General features: G+C 32.4%; 1 protein-coding gene across 1 annotated transcript in view; it reads right to left on the reverse strand.

Moving 5' to 3' along the window:
• Window positions 1-24,885, reverse strand: part of LOC128989456 (protein dopey-1 homolog) — a 91,796-nt gene that overhangs the window by 47,862 nt on the left and 19,049 nt on the right. Inside the window, exons 3-5 of the mRNA XM_054411352.1 lie at window positions 4,192-4,378; window positions 3,106-3,271; window positions 507-696 (exon numbers count right to left, since the gene is read on the reverse strand). Coding sequence (XP_054267327.1) covers window positions 507-696; window positions 3,106-3,271; window positions 4,192-4,378 — 543 coding nt within the window. The remainder of the gene's footprint in view (window positions 1-506; window positions 697-3,105; window positions 3,272-4,191; window positions 4,379-24,885) is intronic.

The raw sequence follows: 24,885 nt of genomic DNA on the forward strand, positions 1-24,885 counted from the left end.
TTTTTTTATCTCAACAATTATACAGAGGGCAAAATTTATTTACAGCAAACCTAGAATATAATTTTAGTTTTCTTCTCGTTTTTAAAAATATAGTATCGCCACATTAAAATCAATGTTTTTTTTTTCATTTTAAAAACTTTTCCCGGTCCGGGAAGTGTTAACTATCTAATTGAAAAATCAAATACTAATGTAGGCCTAATAATCGGTTCATAACTAGCCAATCCTTAGGAAAACAAATACCATACCACGGTAGAGTAGACAGAAGACATGATTTTAATTGCAGTAAAACCATTGAAGACCACACAGTCAACAAACATACAACATTCCATAGAGTAATATATTTGTTGCCATTTTATATATAAAAATGTATTTAGCAATTACAACTTACTTTTAAGAATAAGTAAAAGTATTTGCTAGTAGTTACGGGTACTTGAAATCGATTTTGTTCGATTCAGTACTGATACAGACACATCGATAGAATGTAATGATATTTTATACAAACCCACCATGATATCTATGTTGGTGCCCATGATGTGCAGTTGATCCTCCGTGGAGAGTCTACGGTCGTAGTGGGTGAATACAAACAAGATGGCGGGCAGTCGGACGGCAGCGTTGGATGCTAGACAGTCCCACAAACAGCCATAGAACAGCGACGCACCAACTCCCTCACACACCTTCTCCAGCAATGAGTTAGTTCTAAACAGAACAGCAGTAAGTTACAATAACAATTAGGGATGCAGTTGTTAGCATAAAAGGTAACATGGTATACGTTTCTAAAATTTATTTTTCTATTAATACGTTGACTTCAAAGATTCTTTTGCATAGAACAAAAATAAAAAATATACCAAAGTATAATTCGACCAGTATTAATGTATTAACATTGGAGCTGAAACTTGGATTTTAAACAAAAAAGAAGAAAACAAAATGATTGTTTTTGAAACCAAAATTTTAAGAATGATATATGGCCCAACACAATAAAATGGAGAATGGAGAAAAATACATAATAGGGAGATAAGGAATATGTACAACGATTATGATGTAGTAGCACACGTTAAAGCAAGGAGAATAAGGTGGGCAGGACACGCACTACGGAGAGAACAGGGTTCACTATTAAAAGAAGCAAGTATAGGAAAGCCAGAAGGGAAACGACCATTAGGAAAGCCCAAGAAGAGATGGTGGGATAGTGTCTCCAAGGACGTCAGAGAAGTGGGGGCAGCAGTGTATGAGGCAGAAGATCGAGAGAGATGGAGAGCAGTTGTTGGTGCGGCCAAATCCCGCCTTGGGCATAAATGGCCATGAGAGTGAGTGAGTGTATTAATACTTTGGGACGAAAGGTGAAATTATACTGTCCCTTGATTTGCACAACAGGATGAAATGACATTACAGTACAAATATACAAACATTATCTCTAGAATGAGTTTGTAATGAAAGAATTAAGTCTAAGTTATATAATTTTTTCAGGTTTCTTATTTCAAAAGTTATAGTTTTGAGCTTTTAGATGAACGTGCCATAAAAAAACAAGAGAATCAGCACAAGCCTAGAATTTGAAAAAATACAAAAATTAAGACTCTCCTCTTAGTCATTTACAGTCTCTTATCATCATTATAAAAAAAACTATGTTCATAAATCTCAAAACCAGATCCGCAAAAACTTCTCATTCACCATCCAATATACCATGACTGAATATTTTGACTTAACCCATCCTAGCCTGACCTAGGGTCATCAATCCCAAAACCACTCTGAAGAAACCTCAATTCTAATGACGACTTAAAATTTTGTTAGGTTTTAAAAACTATATAAAAACCTTATAAAAATTCAATAAAACTCAATTTTTTTAAAGACGATTTTTTAAGTTTACATTAACTTTATGCTTGTTTATTAATGCTAACAGAAGAATTTTTAGCACACAGCATTATTTCATTTTGACAACGTTTTGTAGGACTAAATCCATTCAATTTCAGGACTTCTTTAGTGTCTGGAATAATTTATGATTAGCTGGGTGAGTACAGATAGCTTTCTATCTATATGCGGATAGATAACAGAACAGAATGATTGTGGGTTTGTCACACAATACAATGTAAGTGGACCACTACAAAATGAAACACTTATTCCCCTGCATTACGGTTTAAAAAATGTATGAGTTGAACAACGTAGGTAGAGAGAAACTAAAACTTTAAATTGAATAATTTGCTAGTTCTATGTTAGCGTTGAGATGAAATTGTTGTTTCAATTTTATAGTCATAGTTCTAACAAATATTTGGGAAATACTAGGGTTATAACCCTATAGGGGGCCTACATAAAAAATCTGAAATAAAATGTCAAAAGCCAAATTGCAACTAATAATGGAGTTTTATGCATTTCCAGAGTATTTGTTTTTAATTTTACAATTCAATGTAGATTTTTCCATACTTCATTAATTGACACGAAAGATTCATTTCATCACAACTTAACATGGTAGCTCAGAGGTATAAGTGTCTTAAGCTGCGTTTACACCGGAGTTTGGAACAAAATGTTTGGAACTTTTTGTTGGTAACACTTGTTTCTAAAACAAAAGATAGTGCACTATTCTTTGATTTTATTGGAAAAAATTTAATCACCGTTCCCGAGAACACATGGTCAGTCGTCAGTCCCTCTCGAGATAGTCATGTGGTGGTGGGTAGACGCGAGGGGTAGCGGGGAAGTGTTGTAAACATCGTAGAAGTACAGAAACATAAGGAAACATTTGTTCCAAAACAAATGTTTCCTTATGTTTGGAACACTCTTTGATCTTTACCTACAACTGGTGGGAAACAAAATTGTTGTAAACACTAAAAAACTGTTTCCAACATCAACATGTTTCTGTTCCAATAATAGTGTTTCTTGGGTTTTTTAGGAACATTTGTTGTAAACACGTTTTCCTAACTCCGGTGTAAACGCGGCTTTAAGCTGGCAAACCAGACATTGCTAGTCTGTGAGCTGCATTTCGTTTCTCCAAGTCACAGAACTTCACTGTATTTAGATCATTATACGACAAGCACACTTAGTACAGGTTTAAAACTGTAGAACGATAACATGTATTCCCAATTTACCTGATATATTTTTACATTTGTTGTCTATATTTTGTACCTTTCAAAGTGGTCAGAGCCTTCCTCCAAGCCAGGCAGAACTCCGCTAAGAAATCCGGACAGGCCGGGTCCCAGTCTCTCTCCCAGTGGTACAAAGTGTGTCTCGTAAACAGTCAGTAATGACGGCCTTACGTTCATTGCAGCATGGCCCAGTAGAGGAAACAAACCTGTAAATAGTACTACATTGTATCCTCGTCTTTGTATACTTGTCAAGTTGACGCTGTATTTATCTTGTACGTACTTCCTAGCAACTCGTCTTATCTTTTCAAATCATTTTGGGATACATGGAATACTAATAAAAGCTTTAGACTTTTCAGTGTAGTTTGTTTATTGCTTTGTATTACTATTTCTTCATTGCCTTTTGTTATCAACACAAGCTGATTTGGCCCTGTCAAAAAGTGAGAATGCACCATACACTTGTACATTACATTATCAGTGTCAATACTTTTCTAAACTACCATAATAAATAAAATAAAATAAGTAATAAACTATGATCTTAAAAACAAACAACAAAAATAACAAAAACAACAAAATTTTAAAGTCGATGGAATTGAGTGCAATCATATAAGATTCAGATGAATTCTTCAAAATAGTAAAAGAGATAGTTTTTATCAATTTCCTTTTAAACATATTTCTGTTCCTCTTTCTTTATTTTTGGAATTTTCCTAATATTAATGTTACCAGAAAATAATAGATTTTTTAAAAATTATAATTTTGGCTGATGTATAGTTAAATGACTATCTCATGTTTGGTATTGGTGTCATTGTGAGCTGTTTTCGGTCTTAATCTTTTCCTTGACGGTCATAATGGTTTGAAAAATGTATTGTCCAAAAACTGTTAAAATCACCAGATCTTGTAGGCGTGCTTGGCTGAATTTCTTCTCCCTAGTCCTTGCATCATTCAAATAGTTTTTTGTTTTAATTGTATTATCTTTTTAAGTTTTTTTCTTTTTGGATGACCCATAAGAGGCAATCGTGTGAGTGTATGGGCGAGAAATAGATAATTTTTAATGTTTCCAACTTAGGAATAGAAGTGAAAAAAAGATAATGAAAACTTCTAAAACCTAAATAAGACTTAAGGATCTTACCTGCACTGTATATAAAGAGTTCATGGCTGAGTCTGTTGGTGCCCATGCACTTGAATATGATGTCGTATGTCTCCAGGGCCTTGAGGTGTACGCCTGATGGCAGCGCAGGGTGCATGCATTGTGCCAGTCGTTTGCTGATCTTGATACGGCGAGGAATAACGGGGAATTTTGTGTGGCTTATTAGCACCTGTAACAAACAGTTTTCTGATAAGCTAAAACTTGTTAACTAAATTTTATATGTTTTGACAAGTTACGATTGAAAAATTCTTTTACGTTCAAGACAGTAAAAGCCAGCCACACAAGGGGACATAGCAGACCTAAGAAGCTATCAAACTTAAACGATAATACAAACTACAGGTGTTGTTAAACAATATTTTACAGCTGTTAAACAGCTGATTAATTGATCTTTTTTTTAAATCTATATTTATAAAAGAGGTTTGTATATATATTTGAACGTTATGGACTCCGAAACCGCTCAACAAATTGTAATGAAACTTTCAGGCATTATTAAGCATTATTCAAGGATGGTCTGTGTGAAGTTTGGTGCAGATCCGTCAAAAGGGCTACGCCCCAGTAGCTCTGGAGTTTCCCATGTTAACCTTATGAGTACTCATATTTAAATGGAATTAAAGAATCTTAACAGCTGTTTCAACTAAACAATTTGATTCTGTGATGATCAATAGCATTAAAAGGTTACAAGATGTACTAACAGGGTGCCGAACTAATAAATTGTCTAAGTTTATGACAACAGTTGCTAATTTCAACCAAGCAGCTGTGATGCTAAATTAGAACTGTCTAAGTAGGATTGTTTACAGTTATGTTTATGTTTTTAATTTAATAAATAATTTTTGATATTGTGTGAATAAGGAGTTTTATTTTTTAAGTGCGTAATTCATTCCATATATTTAATGTTAAAAATACCTCAGCTGTACTTATTCGTTTGTTATTCTTTCAATTTATTACCTTAATCAGGTGTGATTATTTGTTTGTATTACTGTATTCTGTTTTTTTTTTTTTTTTTATTTCAGTTTAACTAAACCAATCAATAATTTTATTAATACTTATAAAGTCAAACAGCCCGTGGGTAACAGCTAGTAATATCTAAAACTGTTTTAGAACATTATAAACAAAGTCAAACAGAAACTTTTGTAGGCTATAGTGGAAAATTGAGCCGCTTAGTGTTTGTAAAAATTAGGAATCAAAATTTAACAGATTGATAAAGCTATAATTAAAAATCTCAATGTTGGACAACCCTTATATTTTTAATTGTTATTATCTTACTGCTCTTATACAGAGTGTCCTTGAACTCTCTACCGACTTTTAAAGTATCATTCCTGAACCAAAGACAAACTAAAATATACCGTTAAAAGTTTCCAAATCTCAAAAGTTACACATACAGCCTACATTTAATTTTGTTTTCACAAAACTACTTTTTATTGAATAATGGCTTTTTGTAGTAAAATTGAAATTTGGTGTATTGAAAACGCATAGATCTATTTTGGGGAAAAATATAAACTTTCATTTTCAAAGTAGCGGCCATTTACATTTGTTATACATTAATTACAAAAAACACACATTAGTAAATACAGTATACCGTATTTGAGAAAGTTCATAAATAAAGAGAAAAACTCATTTTTAAGATACCATGTACGTACAACAATACTTGCGCTCATAGAGTAACTATAAATTACAACAGCTGATTCTTTGAGCTAATTAACAGTGATGTTACCCAAAGACCGGAGATACTAGTATCTTAAAAATTAGTTTTCCCCCATATTTACAACCGATTTTCCTAAATTAAGTATGGTTAGAATCATAACAAAATCGTCTAATTATTAAAACATTGCAACAGTAGTTTTGTTTGCCTCTGTAGTTTTTATGTTTTAACAACTTTAAATGGCCTCCATTTCTAAAATAAATATTTATTTTGATGTATATGTATATGTGTATTTGACGATTAAAATGCGCTGTCCTCGGGTCAATCAACAACAACAGTTCTTGTAAAAAATATGATAAGAAAAGTGGAATTGATTATCTTTTGTCATGTATAAAAAATAAATAAAAAAACAGCCTGAATAAATAATAACTGGCTCTAAAGCAAGAGACACGGAAATGGTTGCCTAAAGGGTGTTCCAGGTGAATTGATGGCCTAAACCTTGAAAGTAAGCTGACATATAATCAATATAAGGGCAGGACCCAACTTTACTGATAATGTCTACCAATGACTCTCTTATCATCTCTTAACTCACAGCTCTAAGTCTTATCTAGGTTACTATGTCAATAGCAGATAAAAAGTTGTGAAAGTTTGAAGTTGAGTTTTGGTCTTCACTAAGGTTTTATTGTTTGTGTTGTGAATAAACTCACATGAATTCACCTGTAATTTGTATTAATGTCTCATGATGTTTATAAATAAATAAATCAGTTTAAAACTACCTGATACGATTAACTGCTATCAGTCGGAATAATGTGGTTAAGGAAAAAAACCTTTTACTATAGTAGAGGTATAGTTACAGTATAAATACCAGTGGCAGTCTTAAATGTTTTATAAAGAACTAACTGGTCTAATGCTGATCTTGTTATTATATCGTGTCATCAAACTGTTATAGTGCATCATTCATTGATTCAGGCTAATGACTATGACAAGTGTCCAGAGAATTTATTTTCCTCGGGATTAAGTTTTTTTGTCATTGTTACAGAAGAATCCATATTTGTCTCCAATAAAAAATTAAATTTTTAAAATCGACTAAAAAACGATCCACTCCACTACTGCAGCTCAAAAGTCTGACACAATGTTTTTTAAAGCTCAAACTTGTATGTACTGTTTGATGTGTTTACTGTACACTGTACAAGTGTAGCGTTATTTTTTGTATGCAACCCAAATTACAAGTACTTTAGACTACTGTGAGACACTGTTTGAATACATTGAAGAACATCTTAAAAGTAAATCATCAATTTTATGTCAAGAAAGGTTTTAAATTAAGTTTCCAAGTGCAATCTCAATACCTAATAAATCAAATATTTATTGACTTGTCAAAAACTTTTGCAGCTCAGATCTGTAGAAAACAATAATAAAGGGAAACCTACAATACATACTCTATTTGAGCTTGTGAAAACAAATTTTCAGTCTTATTTTCAATAAACCTCAAAGGCAACTATGCAACAATGCATATCAGCTGATTGGCAATGAAGTAAACAAAAAGTGGGATACCAACATATTAAGTTTGTTTTGTCGTTAAAAAGTGTCTCCTTTTTCTTTTAATTTGCGTTGCGTTAAAAAAAAACACCCTGTATGATACAGTGTGTGAACGTACAAAAATGTTAATAATTAATGTCTCTTTTAGAACTTTTAATGTACCGTACCAATAATAGAAAATATTTAAACATTTTTACAGTTTGTACTCAAATGGTGTGTGCTTTTTCAAGGTAATTGCGATAATCATGATAATTTGACCATCCAGATGGGGTCAAGTCCTAATTAATCCAGATTATTGATGAATCTACCATCCTACTTGGGTATGCAATACATTTCTCTATCCTCAATCAAAATGCTAATGGGTTTTTGTAGCAGTAAAAACTCCACAGTGCTTTGAAGTGGTTTTAACATTGGCTAAGTATTATTAAATAGAGCCAAAAAAAAAAAAAATTAAATCAAAACTTAAAGAATATAGAAGGTATAAAAAAAACGTTTGATGATACTAAAGAATTTAAATGTTTTCATAAGATTAAAATCAGTTAGTTTATCAGCGGTTATTACAACAACCAAGAAAAGTGTGGAGAAACAGCTGATAAATCAACTGTTGTCATCATGAGTATAATAGTTCAATCGTCATCTGCAAAAATACCTTGGAAAACTGTTTCACAGTTACATAATTTATCAACTAAGTGGTCACATGCAAATTAATTTTTATCAAGATTTTAAGAAAATACACATATTTCTTCAACTACAATTAATTCTGAATACGCAGCAACACATACACTCAAACCGAAATATCTTAATTCATTGAAAAGTTAAATTTCGTAGGTTACATCTTAACATAACTATTTTAAGTTCATATACATCGTATTTAATACTACAGGATCAACTTCCGTGCAACTTCTCGACTTGTATAGCTTTCTTTGAAGATTTAAATTTAAAACAGAGCCGAGCTAGTTCAAATGCATGGCTACAGCTGAATATATAAAGTTGTAAATAACTCTGCTCTACTAGAATCTAGAAACATTGTTTCCTCAGTGTATGTTGTGGAATGGGCCACATTTGGTTGACGGGACTTGGCTCCCAGCCAAGAAACAGGGTGTAGATTGTCTGTCCCTTCTCTCATATTTCCTATTTGCACAACGTTATAAAATTACAAATTTGAACTTTGAAAAACATTCTTAAAATATCACTCAATAGAAAATAGAAACATAAGTTACTCTCATTCGTTTTTTATTAGTAAACGTAACTAGTGCTATCATCAGCTACAACTAAGTTATCGCTCAGATACAGAGGAATGTGACAGTTGGTAGGGAACATGTTTATTTATTTATACTAGCTATTACCCTCGGGCTGCACAATTTGTTTTTCAGGATTAATTTTGCCAACAGTGTCATTTAGAGGCTTCTTATTGACTATAACGAAGGTTTAGTAATTGAAAAATTATTTTTGTTCATAAATAAAATTATAAATGCCTCAAATTCAATTATATATTTTTTTATTATGAAATTAAACCGTCATAACCTAACCTAACCAACCAAACGTGCTGACAATGAAAAAATCTAACAAAGGTTTATTAATCGAAAAAATAGTTCTGTTCATAAAATAAAATTATAAATGCCTCAAATCCTATTTTATATTTTTTTTTCTAAAATGAAACTATCATAACCTAACCAAACTAACCAGACTTGCTTATAATGAAAAATCAAATGAAGGTTTAACCGACAAAAAAATCTGTTCATAAAATAAAACTATAAATGGGTCAAATTCAATTTCATAATGTTTTAATTATAAAATTAAACCGTCATAACCTAACCAAACCAACCAAACTTGTTGATAATGAAAAAAATCCAATACAAAAAAATTGAGCTACGGGTGGGATTCGAACCCGGGTCCTTCGGATCGTCAGCCCAGCACTCTATCCACTACACCACTGAGGCCGATGGCATCAACCGTATCGTCGCGGTAATGATGTTCCCTCAGCCAATCAGAAGCCTCAAAATAATACTGTAGGCAACACTAATCCTGAAATAAAAATTCAGCCCTCGGGCTTCACCCCGTTTGAATTCATAAGTATTAATAAAATTATTGATTGGTTAAGTTAAGCTGAAATAAACAAAACAGAATACAGGAATACAAACAAATAATCACACCTGATTTTAATAAGGTAATAAATTGAAAGAATAACAAACTAATAACATAGATTAAACATACTCCCTTAGGGGTATGTTTAATCTATGCTAATAAGTACAGCTGAGGTATTTTTAACATTAGGTAGGCTATATGGAAAGTTCCCTTCAGAACTTTCAGGCCTTAAAGGGCAATTTATGAAATAATGGATAGTTTTGCGCGAGGTTCTCGTCATGACAAACATTTAAGTATATGGTTTATGGGGGTATGACTTGTAGTTTTCTTAAAAGTTCATGGGTACTTTGGGATTTATATATGGATTTATTTATTTCAACGGACATCTCCATTTTACAAATTAATGTTAAACACTGTACTATAGTTCGGCCGCTTAGAAAACGACCTGCGCGCTAATGCTAAACTAATATTGGAGGAGGTCGCTTTCTAAGCGGCCGAACTATAGTAATCTCATACCATGTAAAATCATGTCTTCATTCTGACATAAATAGAATGCAAGGTAACTTGGCACAGAAGGATATTTTTGTTAGCATTATGATATTTCAAAAAAAATTTAATAGATTTTTGCCATTGGATAAAACCTCAAGTGAAGTTGTTTCTACTAGTATTTCAGAGAGAGCAGCTTCCAAAAAGACCACTAACTGATTTTTGAGGTCTACATATCTCTATTACATTGCTATTGGAATATTGTTTTGGTATATAGTTTTATACAGTATGTTGTATAGCCACTGCCTACAGTAGACATGGTGTATATGCTAGGTGTTTAAATAATTGAATTGAGTTGATTAAAAGTTGTACTAAACTGAGGTAATTATCATTCTATCCAGGATTATGAGAGGGATTATTACAGAAGATTGATTACTATTCACAATTTTTTGAGAGTGAATCACGTTCTATTTTGAGTCATGGGTATACACTTTTACGTGGACAAATTTGTTTTCGTAGCATTCCAGTGTAAAATTAAGTTTTTCTTTTATGTGTATTCATGGCCGATTTAGCAATTGATTGTGCCCTAATTATTTTGGTTATACTTTTAGTACTAAAATCATTCTTGCAAGTAGGGATAAGCTATGGGGAAATTCAAAATGTAAACAAGGAAGCTGCACGATTGTAATGGAGGAAAATACCTGAATTCTAATTGCTTGTCGATGACGAAACCAAAAGAGTCATATGGGAAAGTTTAAGATGAGTCATGTTAGAGACCAGGCATGAAACTGTCCTACTTAAAGCAATCAAAGTTCCACCCATGTTTAGGATAGAACTTGAACAACAAATTTTAAATTGCTGGGAAATCAATTAAACAGGTATACATGCTGCTTACAATTGGGCGTAATTATTGTCACTAAATTGTTATTTACCTTCATAATTCAGTTCATAACTCATCCTCTACATTGTCCTCAGTTCATAATCCTCTAAAATGATAAATTACTCGCCGACGTTAATCATCTGTATTTGTACGCTAGCAATTAGTGTATTCATCAATTATTGATGAACTGTGTATTTTTTTATGGAAAGTAAATAAAAGCTTTTTAAGGGCAGAATATAACTATATAATAGGGCAAAATGTATTGACTGTTATTCCAGTATTGCAATAATTAAATGTAATTAGAATAAGCAATTATTTTAATTTGGGCGGAAATTATTCAGTTTCCAATCAAATATTTTCTAGTACCGGTACACAAAAGTAAAAGCTTATAAATTAAATAATAGCGATCTTAGCACAAAATGTGGCTTGGATTTAAAACTCAAAGTAATTAAAAATATTATGGCATTTTTCCATTTATTCATCGTATAAATTTTTTTATTTTTCAATACAATACAACTTCAAGTGTAATGGTAAGGAAAAACATAGGGGGAAAATTTTCAAAATTAAACATTTGACACTAATTTACAAAATGTTTCAAACACAATTATGTACAATTAAAAAAATGCAAAAGAATTGAATTAAGAGGAAGGACCTGAACAAAAAAATACTCCTTAAATTTAGCAGAGTATTTTTTTGTAAAATGTATTTTTAATACGATACCCTGTTAGTTATCTCAAACAAAAAATTATGTATTGAATTTTTTTCGGTCAGGTCAGATAACATAGTTTCATATCTTATGAAATATGTGGGTCATGTAAATTCTAATTCTAATTCATGTAAATAAAACTTTGTCAACCTTACCCAACCTCAAATTAATACAATAAAATTATTGGGATGGAACAATAGAGATGGTTGAAAAATACGTAACACCTAATTATAAAACATTATTCTAAAAAATTAAATTCAATTTCAAACACACAATTTATATGGACATAACATGAAATTTGAAACAATTGTTTTTAACGGGTAAAAGCGTAATATACTTTTTGACAAAAAAGGGTTTGATAAGCCAGACCTTGTATGTACCATGTGGTCCTAGCATTAAGGGGAAAGTGGGGTGAGAAAGGGGGAGAAGGGGGGGGGGTAGAAACAATCTGGCTACTGAGATACACAGACTCAATGTCTGCTGCTAGAGATCAATAGAGACAAACTAAACATTGCCATGCATTTACTGATAAAGGTAAACGAACTGCACTACTGACAAAATCTCACTCTGCTTACTACTTCAAGGGCTATGTATCTGAGTGGTTAAAGTGCACGCCTTAAAATCAAAACGTCGCTAGTTCTATCCTGAGAAACGTAGCTTTTTGATGGTTCAAAACAGGACCCAGCTGTCTCTTATCTTTTTTTAAATAAATGATCCTAACTGATGAAACAGCTGATCTTAGTCAGTAACAAAGAGACGAAGATCATCTGACACCATTCTGAATCATTTACTCATATTTGGGATTAAATATACACCCCATCTCAATGCCTAATTCTAAAATAAACATCTTCATTTCTTTTGGAAATTCTCTAAAAAATGTTATCAACAAAGGCTTATTCAATTTGTAATCTTTCTTACTATACTGACTTCCTCTAGGATATAAGGTTTGTTTTTGGACAGGAAACTGAAAAAAAAAACTATACTGAATCTCTAAAAATGACCATTATTTGGTACACTATTTTTTGTTTGTTTTTGCTATAGTAAGGGGGGTTTAAACAAAAACCGCAAGTGTAATTTTTATCAGGGTTTTAGTGTCATAGGACAGAAATAAAATTATTCTGCAAAAACTATTTAAAAAGGTTTGTTTCAAGATAAGGGCACAATCTGACCTTTTAAGATATACTTTGCTCTGTGGAGATCCGAGGCACAACCCAGTGGTAAGGGAGCTCTCTTTTCATTTAAAAGATTTTGTTAGTTAGATTAATCGTTTGTAACTACTTTGGAAAAAACTGTATTAGTCTATATCAGGAAACAGTCCAAACGCTGGTTTTGTTACCTATCGAACATTAACCTTCAATTACAAAACATCATAAATAATTGTTAGCATAAAGACAAATGCCATCTGGGTGCAAAATCGATTCTGCTTGGAGAGTACTACAACCACTCAGTCACCCAAACAATTAATGCTTTGTTGGCTTTCATTTTGTCTTTTACAACTGCAAAGTTTTGACTTAAATAAAGCTTTTCTTGATCTCCAACTGTAGGCTTAAGATTTTAGCACATCAATTTCATCAAATAAATACTGCATATTTATAATGTTTGTCTAAAATTGTATTTATTTAACATTGTTTTGCTGATCACAGTAAACATGATTTGTCACTAGGATGTTTACAATGGAATATTGTGATAAATAACTAGAACTATGAGTCATAAAACACTGACATAGTTCTGAAGTTACAATGATGCTCAGCTGATACTCAGTCTGGCTTAAAATACCTACATTCATGTGGTCACCATTTCAAATTAAAGAAAAGTAAAAGTCTGTTCATAGACTAACCAACAGAAGTAGACTTTTCGTGTCTAGTTCATGTACATGAACAACTTTTCTTATTGGTGACACTGGGCGCTATTGTCGACAAAATTTTGTTTCCATTATTTTATGGCTATTAATGATTTGAGCTTTACTTTTTTGTTATATAACTAGGGGAAGAGTTATTGTTTATAATTAGAGCGTATTAGCCTATCTATATATAAAGCCAAAAGTACCCATGAACTTTTGAGAAAACTACAAGTCACATCCCCATAAACCATATACTTAAAATGTTCGTCATGACGAGAAACCTTGCACAAAATTATCCATTATTACATAAATTGCCCTATAAGGTCGTAGATGCTTTCCAAAGGGAACTTTCCATTTACCTATTGTTAAAAATACCTCAGCTGTTATTATTTGTTTGTATTACCATTACTGTATTCTGCTTTGTTTATTTCAGCTTAACTTAACCAATCAATAGTTTTATTAATACTTATGTAGTAAACGGGGTGGAGCCCGTGCGTAACAGCTAGTTTGGTTAAACTAGGTTTTAAATTACTGAAATAACAAGAAACAAATTGTAAACAAAACACAACCTCTAAAGTACACCCTACAGAACTAACAATAAAATTGGCTTCAGCTGTTCTATAAGGATGAGTAATCTACTGAGAGAGTATGTTTTATCTATGGTCTGTTTCAATGAATAAATAAATACACCAGATGAAATAACACAGTCATTCATATGCTAAATAGTACAAATTTTAATCAAACTAAGTTAATGTAATAGTGGTTTTATCATTATAAATACATTTATAAATAAGTACTAGAGGTCGTCCAGTGGTTGAAAACTCGACCAAAATATCTAATGTACAGGATTCTCTATTTTCATCCCACGCTGTAAATAAAACAAGTGATTGGAACTTCTTCCCTTTGTTTTGATTTTCTGATTATATTTTGTTCTCATTTTGTCACCAACCCATAAGGCCCATGTTATTTTTTTAATTAAAATTCATTTTTGTGCTTATTTTTGAGCCTATTTTAATTTATTAAGGGATTCTGCACATCTTTAGGAAAATATCTTCCTAACAATATGCATAGATTTTCCCTGTGATACACACGAGCTGAGAAAAAAGATTTGAAAGAAACACACTTGCCTATTAATATATAGTTACTATAGGAAGTTCCAGTAATGTTATCAAACTGTATTAAACAAAAGCTATAAGCAATACATTACATTTTGTTCACAAAATGCATGGAATTACATATTTTGATAAAAATACATTACAAAGATTTGCGTTTTAACATATAAGAAAATATGAGTGTGAAGTTTACCAAAATATTATTACTTTGCTATACATCGTAATTATTTTGATTCAATAGAGAAAAATCTTTAAAATTATGATAGTAGTAATAAATTCGAGTGAAATTTGTCCTTTTCTGTTAATTCACAACCACGATTTTTTTATACAATTCTGTTTTTTCACTACCAGAATTTATTCATAATAAGCAAGTTTGGTTGGTTCAGTTAGTTTAGAACTTTTTCATTTTATAATTGATATACTCATAGACTAGACTAACTGTTAAAAATATCGGAATTGCACTAAAAAAGGTAGTGGTGGAGAATTAACGGAAAAGAACCATGAAATTTACTAACGTTAAAGAATAACTATCAATGCGTTCAGTTACTATAACCAACATATTGTGCCACTATGGTTAGCAAGCCTTATCAGCAACAATGGGAGTGCAGCCATAAAAATGGAATACTCGTTGAGTCATCGAGGGTATTGGCTGTAGCAACTGTAGGTCAAATAATATGTTGGAATGTTGAAACCCTCCACTGCACCAAATCCGTCAAGTTTCAGGGTGTCTGATTTAGTTTGTGTTCAAATGAAATTAATTACTCCCATTCAATAATTTTTAAACCCTCTACTTTGTTGAATAAAAATACTAAATACATTTTTTGAGATATTTATTGAAATAAAAAAATCCCCATCAATATGTTATGACGTAAAAACTTCAGTTTGTATAAAAATAAAATATATATAATTCTAGATACCGGATTTAATGTAAAAAAATAGGCTACATTTGAAAATCAAAGAGAAATATTTTGTTATTTCCAAAGTACAGTAGAATAAATCAGTGTCAATCCATAGAGACGAGACAAGTGTGTCACAAAAGTGTTTAAGTTTTACAAAATCTCATCAATATACAGTAGGACACTTACTTGGCCAGACTTCAATGAACCAGAACACTTAGGAAACAACCAAAATCATCAACAGTAACACAGGCAAATAACCAATACCACAATAGATTAGTAACCTTGAACTTTAGAACCACAATAGGTCAGTAACATTTAACTTTAGAACCACAATAGGTCAGTAACATTTAACTTTAGAACCACAATAGGTCAGTAACCTAGAACTTTAGGACCTCAAGGGATTAGGAACCTTGCACTTTAGAACCACAATAGGTCAGTAACCTTGAACTTTAGGACCTCAGGGGATTAGGAACCTTGCACTTTAGAACCACAATAGGTCAGCAACATTAAACTTTAGAACCACAATAGGTCAGTAACATTGAACTTTAGGACCTCAGGGGATTAGGAACCTTGCACTTTAGAACCACAATAGGTCAGTAACATTAAACTTTAGAACCACAATAGGTCAGTAACATTGAACTTTAGAACTACAATAGGTCAGTAACATTGAACTTTAGAACTACAATATGTCAGTAACCTTGAACTTTAGAACTACAATAGGTCAGTAATATTGAACTTTATAACTACAATAGGTCAGTAACCTTGAACTTTAGAACCACAATAGGTCATTAACCTAGAATTTTAGAACCACAATAGGTCATTAAACTTAAACTTTAGAACCACAATAGATCAGTAATCTAGAACTTTAGGACCTCACGGTATTAGAAATCTTGCACTTAGAACCACAAGAGGTCAGTAACCTCGAACTTTACAACCAGATGAGGACAGTAACCTTTAACTTTACAACCAGATGATGTTAGTAACCTTGAACTTTAAGACCAGATGAGGTCAGTAACCTTGAACTTTATGACCAGATGAGGTCAGTAACCTTGAACGTTAGGACAACAGGAGGTCAATAACCTTGCATTTTGGAGTTGTTTGACAACCTGACATACATTCATCATTATTATGACTTCAAGGTTTGGGACCTTCAAAAATTAGGTGTCATTTTAAAGCTTTTTTTTACCCACTACAATGTAAAAATAAACAAATCATTCATTAAAGTAGTTTTTCATTTAGTTGATGACTTTAAGTAAGGCACATGGACAGACTTTAACAAATGAAGGATTGTAAATGTCAAACCAAGATATTTTACACATTTAGTTGTTTGTGGCGCTGTCAGTAAAAAACTATGTCTGTGTAAAAACAAAGCCATCAACACAAAAGTCGTATATGGCTATATTATTAATTCAAACATAGTGTTCATGAAGGTCCTGTAAACATGTAAAAACGTTAATAACTTAAAATAATGTTTTGAAAAAGCTAATTATCTAAAACCCACATCTATTCCTGAAGTAAGGATCCATACTTAAATCAACGATGCATTTACACAGTGTTACCTTTTTGTTGAGTACTTCAATAAGTGGGATTTGAGTAGGATTCAGTGTAAATGCTTCGCACATGTCGGCTAGTATGTTTTATTAGTTAAATACAGATTATTAAAGTTGATTGTTTAACTCTCATATACATAACATCAATATTTTATCTATGCTATCAAACAAATATATGGTTATATATATGTGGTTATATTTACTCAACATTGACACACTCAATGTTTCCACACGAAACGAGCATTAAATAGGGTTTAAATTTTACAATAGGATAAGAAGTTTACTTGCATTGTTTATAGTAAATAATAAGATTGCATGTTCATAATAGCCTATTTAGTATTTAGATCAAAAATATTGACTTGAGAATATTTAGTTGTTTAAGCTACTGATTTATATAGTTGTTTTAATTCCCAATCACAGAAGATATATATTATTGGCTATAGCCTAACTTTGATTACAAAAATAAAATCAGTTATTTGATCAGTGGCCATCATCCGAATGTTTGTCCTTTGTACAGTGTTTGGGGCGTATTGGCTTGATTTGAAACATTTGCTATGATTCCTGGTTTTGTTTACATTTACGTTGTTATTTTGTAACCATCATGGCAACCCATAAGGCCAATGTTAAAAGTGTACATTTTACTCAAAATGAGATATTAGTTTTGGAACAGGTAATTATATAGATTAGTTAATTTTGATTTAAATTTGTTGTAAACATGTAACCACTTGTCTCAGCCAGCACAATTTTAATGTTTGCAACGAATAAAGAAAATTATATGAGATTTGTTTCACAAAAAAGTCCAAGCAAATAAACCTTAGCTTACATGTGGAAGTTTTTTACTCTTAGTTCTGCAAGTAGTCTTTAGTGGATTTCCATAGGTTGAAGGTCAACATGTATAAAAACTCAAAGACAACCATAACATTGAAGCCGTTAAAAACACCAACAAAGCCAATAGCAATGGCCAAGAACTGAGCGAGAGTTGTAGTGCTGACTCGGATTTCTGCATCATAGAATCTACTTTTTTTATAGAGGACAAACACAGGGCATCTAAGGACATACATATACTCTTCAAAGTTAGATTCTTTTATAGGTTTGACCTCAAATTTGTAAGATAAGGAATTGCAATCTGGTAGGCAGCCACAATCAAACACTGGAAACGTGCATTGCGTGATACAAACATCAACGGAATAGTTATGTCTGGGCAAGTTGTAAGGGACACATCCGCACATCTGAAGAGAAAAGTTTGCAGCACATTCAGTATTACAGTTCATCTCACTGTAGAACTTGAACATTGACAGCTCTCTCTCATTTGAAAAATAACAGCTCCTCTCGGAAGATTTGTAACTTTCGAGCCCCTTCTCGGAAGTCACTAGTGTGGGAGATACTGTTATCCAAGTGAGTTCATTTGGATTCAAGACTATGTGATTATCAATTGTTAAAGGGATTTCAAACGGATTGTGAATTATGAAGTTAACTCTAGGCATAAATTCTTTATGCCATTTGAAAGGTGATTCTGTAAAGTTTGTAAAGTTTGATGGTGTTGTTACTTTTCCGATTACACCCAAAAATATCATTTGACTTTCATTGATGTACGCTGGTACAGTGGTTACATTTCCATTATAATAAAGCATGTTATCAGACCTCAAGTTTTTCCCAATATATTGTGTTTTAGAGTAAGAGTAGGAATTGTCTTCTATTGGCCAAGATGTGATTATGGTTTTCTTGTAGATATCACTGTGGTCTAAGCCATTTATGGTGAAGCAAACACCCAAAGTCGTAAGAAAAATTTGACAGCCAAAGTCAATGAAATAATGGTGTTCAGGATAATTCAAAATAACATTTGAAAGTGGCAGTCTCATCTGCATCTGCATCGGCCACAAATCAGTCACAAAGATGTTTTTCAGGTAGGCAGAGAAGTTCTCACTTACCATAGAAACATTTTCTTTTTGATAAATAAACCATGGCTCAGACTTCGATCCTGATGGATAGCTAACTAAAGAGGCTACTGCTAAAGATGCCTTTTCGTCAAAGCTACACTCATCGTTGAAGATACATGTTTCAGATACTACTGGTTCTTCATATGACTCGCATATTACACACCGATCAAAAAGCTCAGTATAGTTGAAGTTGGGATTAAAAAAAAGCTCCAAGTCCAAACACATGGTTGTGGCAGGAAATGGGATTTCATTCACAAATGTCACATTGCTTGATGGAACTTTTACTACAGGCGAACTTTGCCATTTTTCATACTCTTTCATTATCAAAGCTGAACTCATCAACAAAGCGAGGATATGAATTAATAACCACAAACATAAATGAAACCACGATTGGTTCTTTTGTCCGAAAAATCTCAAACCAGGAAGACTCAGGGTGTGCATCATGTCTCTGAAGTAGGAGTGAGGAAATGTTTCTTCATCCACAGATACAATACCATGCATTCCTAGATCAGAGACTGTCCTTCCTAGACTGTTGATACTCATTACTTTAGAAACATTAGACAGATTTCTTGTACCAGATTGCCTAACCCTGCTCGATCCAAGGGTTTTTTTGTTCAACAATTGTTCCAAACAGTGTTCTATTTGAATGACCCTGTCTAGGAGCTCTTGTTCTGAAGCAGATTTGATATCATGAGATTCGGATGTAACTGGAATATCAATTTCTACCTCACTGTTTGGCCCAGTTATTCTTGGGGTTGTTACAATATTTTCCTTATATTTTGTGGTTGAGGGTTTTTCTACTATCTCTTCTATAGAAGATTTGAGGTGTTGATGTTCCCATGAAACTGGCATTTCAATTTTTATATCACTAGTTGGTGAGTTTCTTGATATTGTTGAGACATTATCCTGATGTAAGAGTTCTTCTATGTTTTGCCTCAAAGAGGATTTGGTTCCCTGTTGTTCTTTATTTATCATATTTGCTTCCATAAATTAAAATTGATAGTAACAAAAGCAAGTCTCATTGACACTCACTACAAACTTTGATCTATTTAGTTCTGCTAAATCAAAAAAGTTTTAAATATCGAAGACTATTAAATTTCCTAGTCAGTGTATTAATATCCCACACAAAGCCTCCTTGTGACAAACAATGAATGCACATCACACTAACTGTTTGCTACAAAATAAGGAAATTGAAGCCACACCCAATTGCTCAGTTGACACAAAATAACAAATCAAATAGCGTGCAAATGGTCTGCTTTATCACAAATAAATGGGTATCATTGTAATTAGGTTTACCTGTAAAGCTATTTTATTTACTAGCAAATTAACAAATGAGGAAAGATCATTAACTGTTAACTATGCATGTAACATACAATTTATTTATATCTGTATGTTATTAATTTATTAACACACCTGAAGGTGACAAAAAGCTTAAGTACTGCATCGCTTATGTCAAAACCTGGCTCTGAGAAAAAAACTCTCAATGAAAAAAAATCATTGGACTATTATAGTCATAGAATATTACGGAGATATGTAAAACCTATAGTTGTCTTATAAAAACACCATCTACTTTAGCAGGAAACCGTCCTTAATACCGGTACCTGGTATATTTTCAGTCTTTTTGCTATTTCAATATTAACCTAGTCCGGGCCTTTAAAGTTGCAATGTTAAGCTTACAAGAAATATTTTATTGATCGGTTTTGATGGAAACAGTAAAAAAACATTACCTACATATTTTTTCAGAATACTTTTGATACTGTAACTAATTTGTTTAAACTTGAACTGGTGTACAGCTGATTCGAATGGTAAAATACGGTATTTACTCAGGGGAGGTATAGAAGAGGCTACGATGACAGCTGTGGGCTTCTTATTAGCTGAGGGAACGCCATTACCGTAAAAAACGATCGGTAGCCATCGGCCTCGGTGGTCTAATGGTTAGCGTGTCGGGCTGATATACTGTAGGTTCCAGGTTCGAATCCTACTGGTAGCATTAACTTTTTGTCCAAGATTTTTTATTATCAGCAAGTTTGGTTGGTTTGGTTCGGTTATTACAGTTTAATTTTATTATTAAGTCATTATAAAATTTTAATTGAGCAAATTCTAGTTTTATTTAATAAACAGAGTTATTTTTCCGATTACTAAACTTTTGTTATATTATTTCTTTATCAGCAAGTTTGGTTAGTTCGGTTAGGTTATGATAGTTTAATTTTATAATTAAAAAATAATAAAATTGAATTTGAGACATTTATAATTTTATTTTATGAACAGAACTATTTTTGCGATTAGTAAACCTTCATTGCCAAAGTGCTCTCTACTACAGCGCTGTTCACGGAGGAATTTTGAACTAAATGCCTCATTCGTACCTCCCCTAAGTCAGACCCGTAAAATACCAGTACAAATTTTATTGTATAGTGATACCATTGTTCAATGGTTGTATAAACTGTGTTGCAGTCATAAAACATTATAACATATAACAGCCATTATTGCGTGCTCATATACCTTTGTAAATATTTATGACGACACCAAGTTTTTTTTAAAAAAATTCTACAAATACCATAAAATCCTGATAAAGCAATCCCATTCAATTATATCCAATCAAGGGCACCCATTCACTAGGTCAAGGTAGAATCAATTGACACTGTGGATTGAAAAAAAAAACCATAGATGAGCGAAATGCGCCTAAGCATGTTATTGTGCTTTGAATACTTTTTTACCAATTCCATGCCAATATGTGACGACCAATATACTGTTTACATGTTGATAACAGATTTCAAAATTAAACTTTTTACTAATTGTAAAAATTTCTGAATGTTTTACTACTCTATTTTTTTAATGGATAATTTGGCTGGTTAAACCCTTTTAAACAGTAAATAGGGCAAAAGTTTACTGTTTAAAAATTTAAAAGAAAACCACTAAGTTGGGTGTTTAACCATATAATTGTGAAAGATGAAGGTGTTAGCGGTTTATTGAATTACTTAATTATCAAATAGAAACATTAGTATATCAGCTGATCTGTGAATACAAGAAGTTTACTAGTCATTGTTTATGTTTTGGTGAATACATTTTAGTCAACAATGCTGGTACAATATGTTGTCACGTTGACTGACCCACTTTATTTTCATCGAATAGTAGTCCAGTCAATCCGTTGTAAAAATCAACCATACGTGGACAAAAATGGCGTTCAAGAAATTTTATCTGATATTTATGTTTTTTGGGGCGATGAATAGAAACCTACCTCTCTAATATTTATTTTTCACATTCCGCCCAAGAAAAGTAGGAATAACTCTGTGGAATAGGGGGGGAGGGGGGGAAAGAGTGGTAGGCCTATAGTATATTGGGTGGGGGGGGGGAGGGTTTGATGGAGGAATTTGGGTGGAGATGGAGTTATAGGGTTATAGGGTGGATGGGTATGGGTGTTTGCTGAGTAATATTAAAATCAGACCAAAGGCTTGAATTTTTGTAAATTCAGAAAAATAACAAACTTTCAATGCACTCTAGCGGAGGTTATTTCTAATCGATTTTCAAGTGTAAATAGTACATTTTGAAGGAAATTTTGTCACCTTCCTAGGGGGTAAAATTCGCTAGAATTCATAGTTTTCTACTTATAATATAAAAAGTGAAAAAAGTGCTAAAATTTTGCTATTTTTTGCAAATATCTCGGAACGCTCAAGAAATATTTGTTGGACAACTTTAGATTCGGATTCAGCGCCCCAAAAAACATAAATGTCAGACAAAATTCCTTGGACACCATTTTTGTCCACGTTGGATACGGATTGACTGTACTATAGAGGCATTGGATTGTCTCGTACAATGAATTCTAATTTTAAAAAACCAACAGTACAGATGTACAAAATTTCATTGTGCACTTAATTTATTTCAAACTCTATACACATAAAAAAAGATGACTAATTGGAAAAAACACCTGTAGAACATTACGGGAAAATTGGTTTGATATAAACAAGGTTATGTTGTGATAGTTATAATCAAATGTTTACCAAGCAGTTCATTGTTTTGATAGGGACAGGTAATACTGATAAGGTAGGCTATTGTTGGTCAAGGAAACACTGGTGTAAAACAGTGGGTTTCACCACACTTCCACTGGAAACATACAACTTGCATGAAACTCTCCTAAATTAAAAACTAGTATCTTTACCTGTACTTCAAAGCAGGATATGAAGCTAAATCCTATAAAAGCAATTGTGGAAAACAAGTATAAAGTTATCAAGTTGTAGTAAAATCCCTTTATCTTATTCATATTCACTGTGAGCAAAAAGAAAATGAACATTTCTCACTTCCTGTAATTAATTAAAGGTAAAGCCATTTTAAATCGATATTACAGTTTCTTTGACGTTTTCCTTTTATATGTTTTCAATATTATAATGGACCTTAGGTCCCCACTTTTAAATAAACTGAGGACAAGATAGAATCATCCATCATACAAGATGACATCTATCGATTTGTTGTTCATTATTTATGACTCTTCCTTTACCTTTGAGTCCCAGGGAGCAATCATTGATTAATTATGCATTTTTATCATGTTCTTCCTTTCTTATGAAACAAATCTAAATTCTTATAAAATCTGTGAACACCCACACAAAAAGAATACATTGAATAAGTTAAATTTCTGATTTAAGGTGCAACTCGGACAGAATCAACACATCCTTTGAAACTCTACATGAGCTGTCCACCAGATCTACCTGAGACAGGACTTGAACCCGTGATCTCCTGGCTAGGTGGATAACACCTAAAAACGGTTAACTTTTGATCAGAACTAACAACACTAGTAGAACTCAAAGCCCAACTACAGAGGCTATAGTAACTATAGTAGGGGTTATATTATCTGTGCTATAAGCTTCATTGATGTAGTAGAGCGGGATCGGCATTCCCACTCTACTTTTTTCAACAGTACTACATTTAATTCCAATATATCAAATACTTCTTAGACGATGGTGAGCGTTACCGCACTAGACATTTTACGACTACACCACAAATAAGCTTGATTCAAATATTGCATCATATAGACATAGCTTTCAGCATTTTTAATCAATGTAGTATAGATCATCGTAAAATAATGTTTCGTTATTTTACTCTAAACTGCGGCCTTTGGGACTTAAAATGCTTAAACAACCAGGTATTTTTGCTATCTTGGATATCTTCTCTAAAAAAACTGTTATCATAATTATTTTTGAGTGAAAATGTTATAAATATAGCATCTAATAACATAGTATATTTTAAAATTCTAAATGACGAGGAAACAAGTAAGCTTAATCAAAGTATATTTTATGAAACTGATGTTATTATTACATCTGACTGTATAGCTGGGTTGGTATGCTAATGAGTATTATGACTACCATTGTTTAGTTAACACTCATTAGACCAATTGTGTTTACAAGTAGCTAGCTCTAAAGAAGAACATGATTCAATAATCAGTGGATGAAAGGGGTATGCGCTGGTTCAACCGATTTATAACTAATGGAAAATCTGCAATTTGGGAAACCAGCAACTACTTTTGCTGATGAAATATTTTAAAAGTAATCTTGAAAAACATATTAACCAATAATATAATTTGCATAAATGTTACAGTTTAAAAACCTTTTATACTAGGTGTAATCAAAATTTACATATTCAAAAATATATTTTTTGCCAAAAAAATACTAGGCTTATTGATAAGCTATTTTTTATATGAAAATACTTAACTGATTACCATTTTTTAAATTAGTGTATTGCATTAATTGCTTACGTTTCAACTTATATAACCAAACACTGCAGTTAGGTTGAGTTCACAAATAGTTGTTGTTAATCTGGAAGTTATGGTATTAGCTAGTCAGCTGTAGTAGTGAGTTAGTCACCAGTTTATGTACTCTTCCAAAATACACCACATATTACAACATTATGTTGACAAACTCGTTGCTTGAGCAGGCACGTTCCTAGCACAGAAACCTTGTCAGTATCTCCGTCTCAAAGTATTAGACGATTACTCTACTATTTCATCTTCAACATCCAGGT

Source organism: Macrosteles quadrilineatus, unplaced genomic scaffold, assembly GCF_028750875.1.
Source record: "Macrosteles quadrilineatus isolate MER2022 unplaced genomic scaffold, UCM_ALF_1.0 Scaffold_1__1_contigs__length_201487025, whole genome shotgun sequence".
NCBI classification, from domain to species: Eukaryota; Metazoa; Arthropoda; class Insecta; order Hemiptera; family Cicadellidae; genus Macrosteles; species Macrosteles quadrilineatus.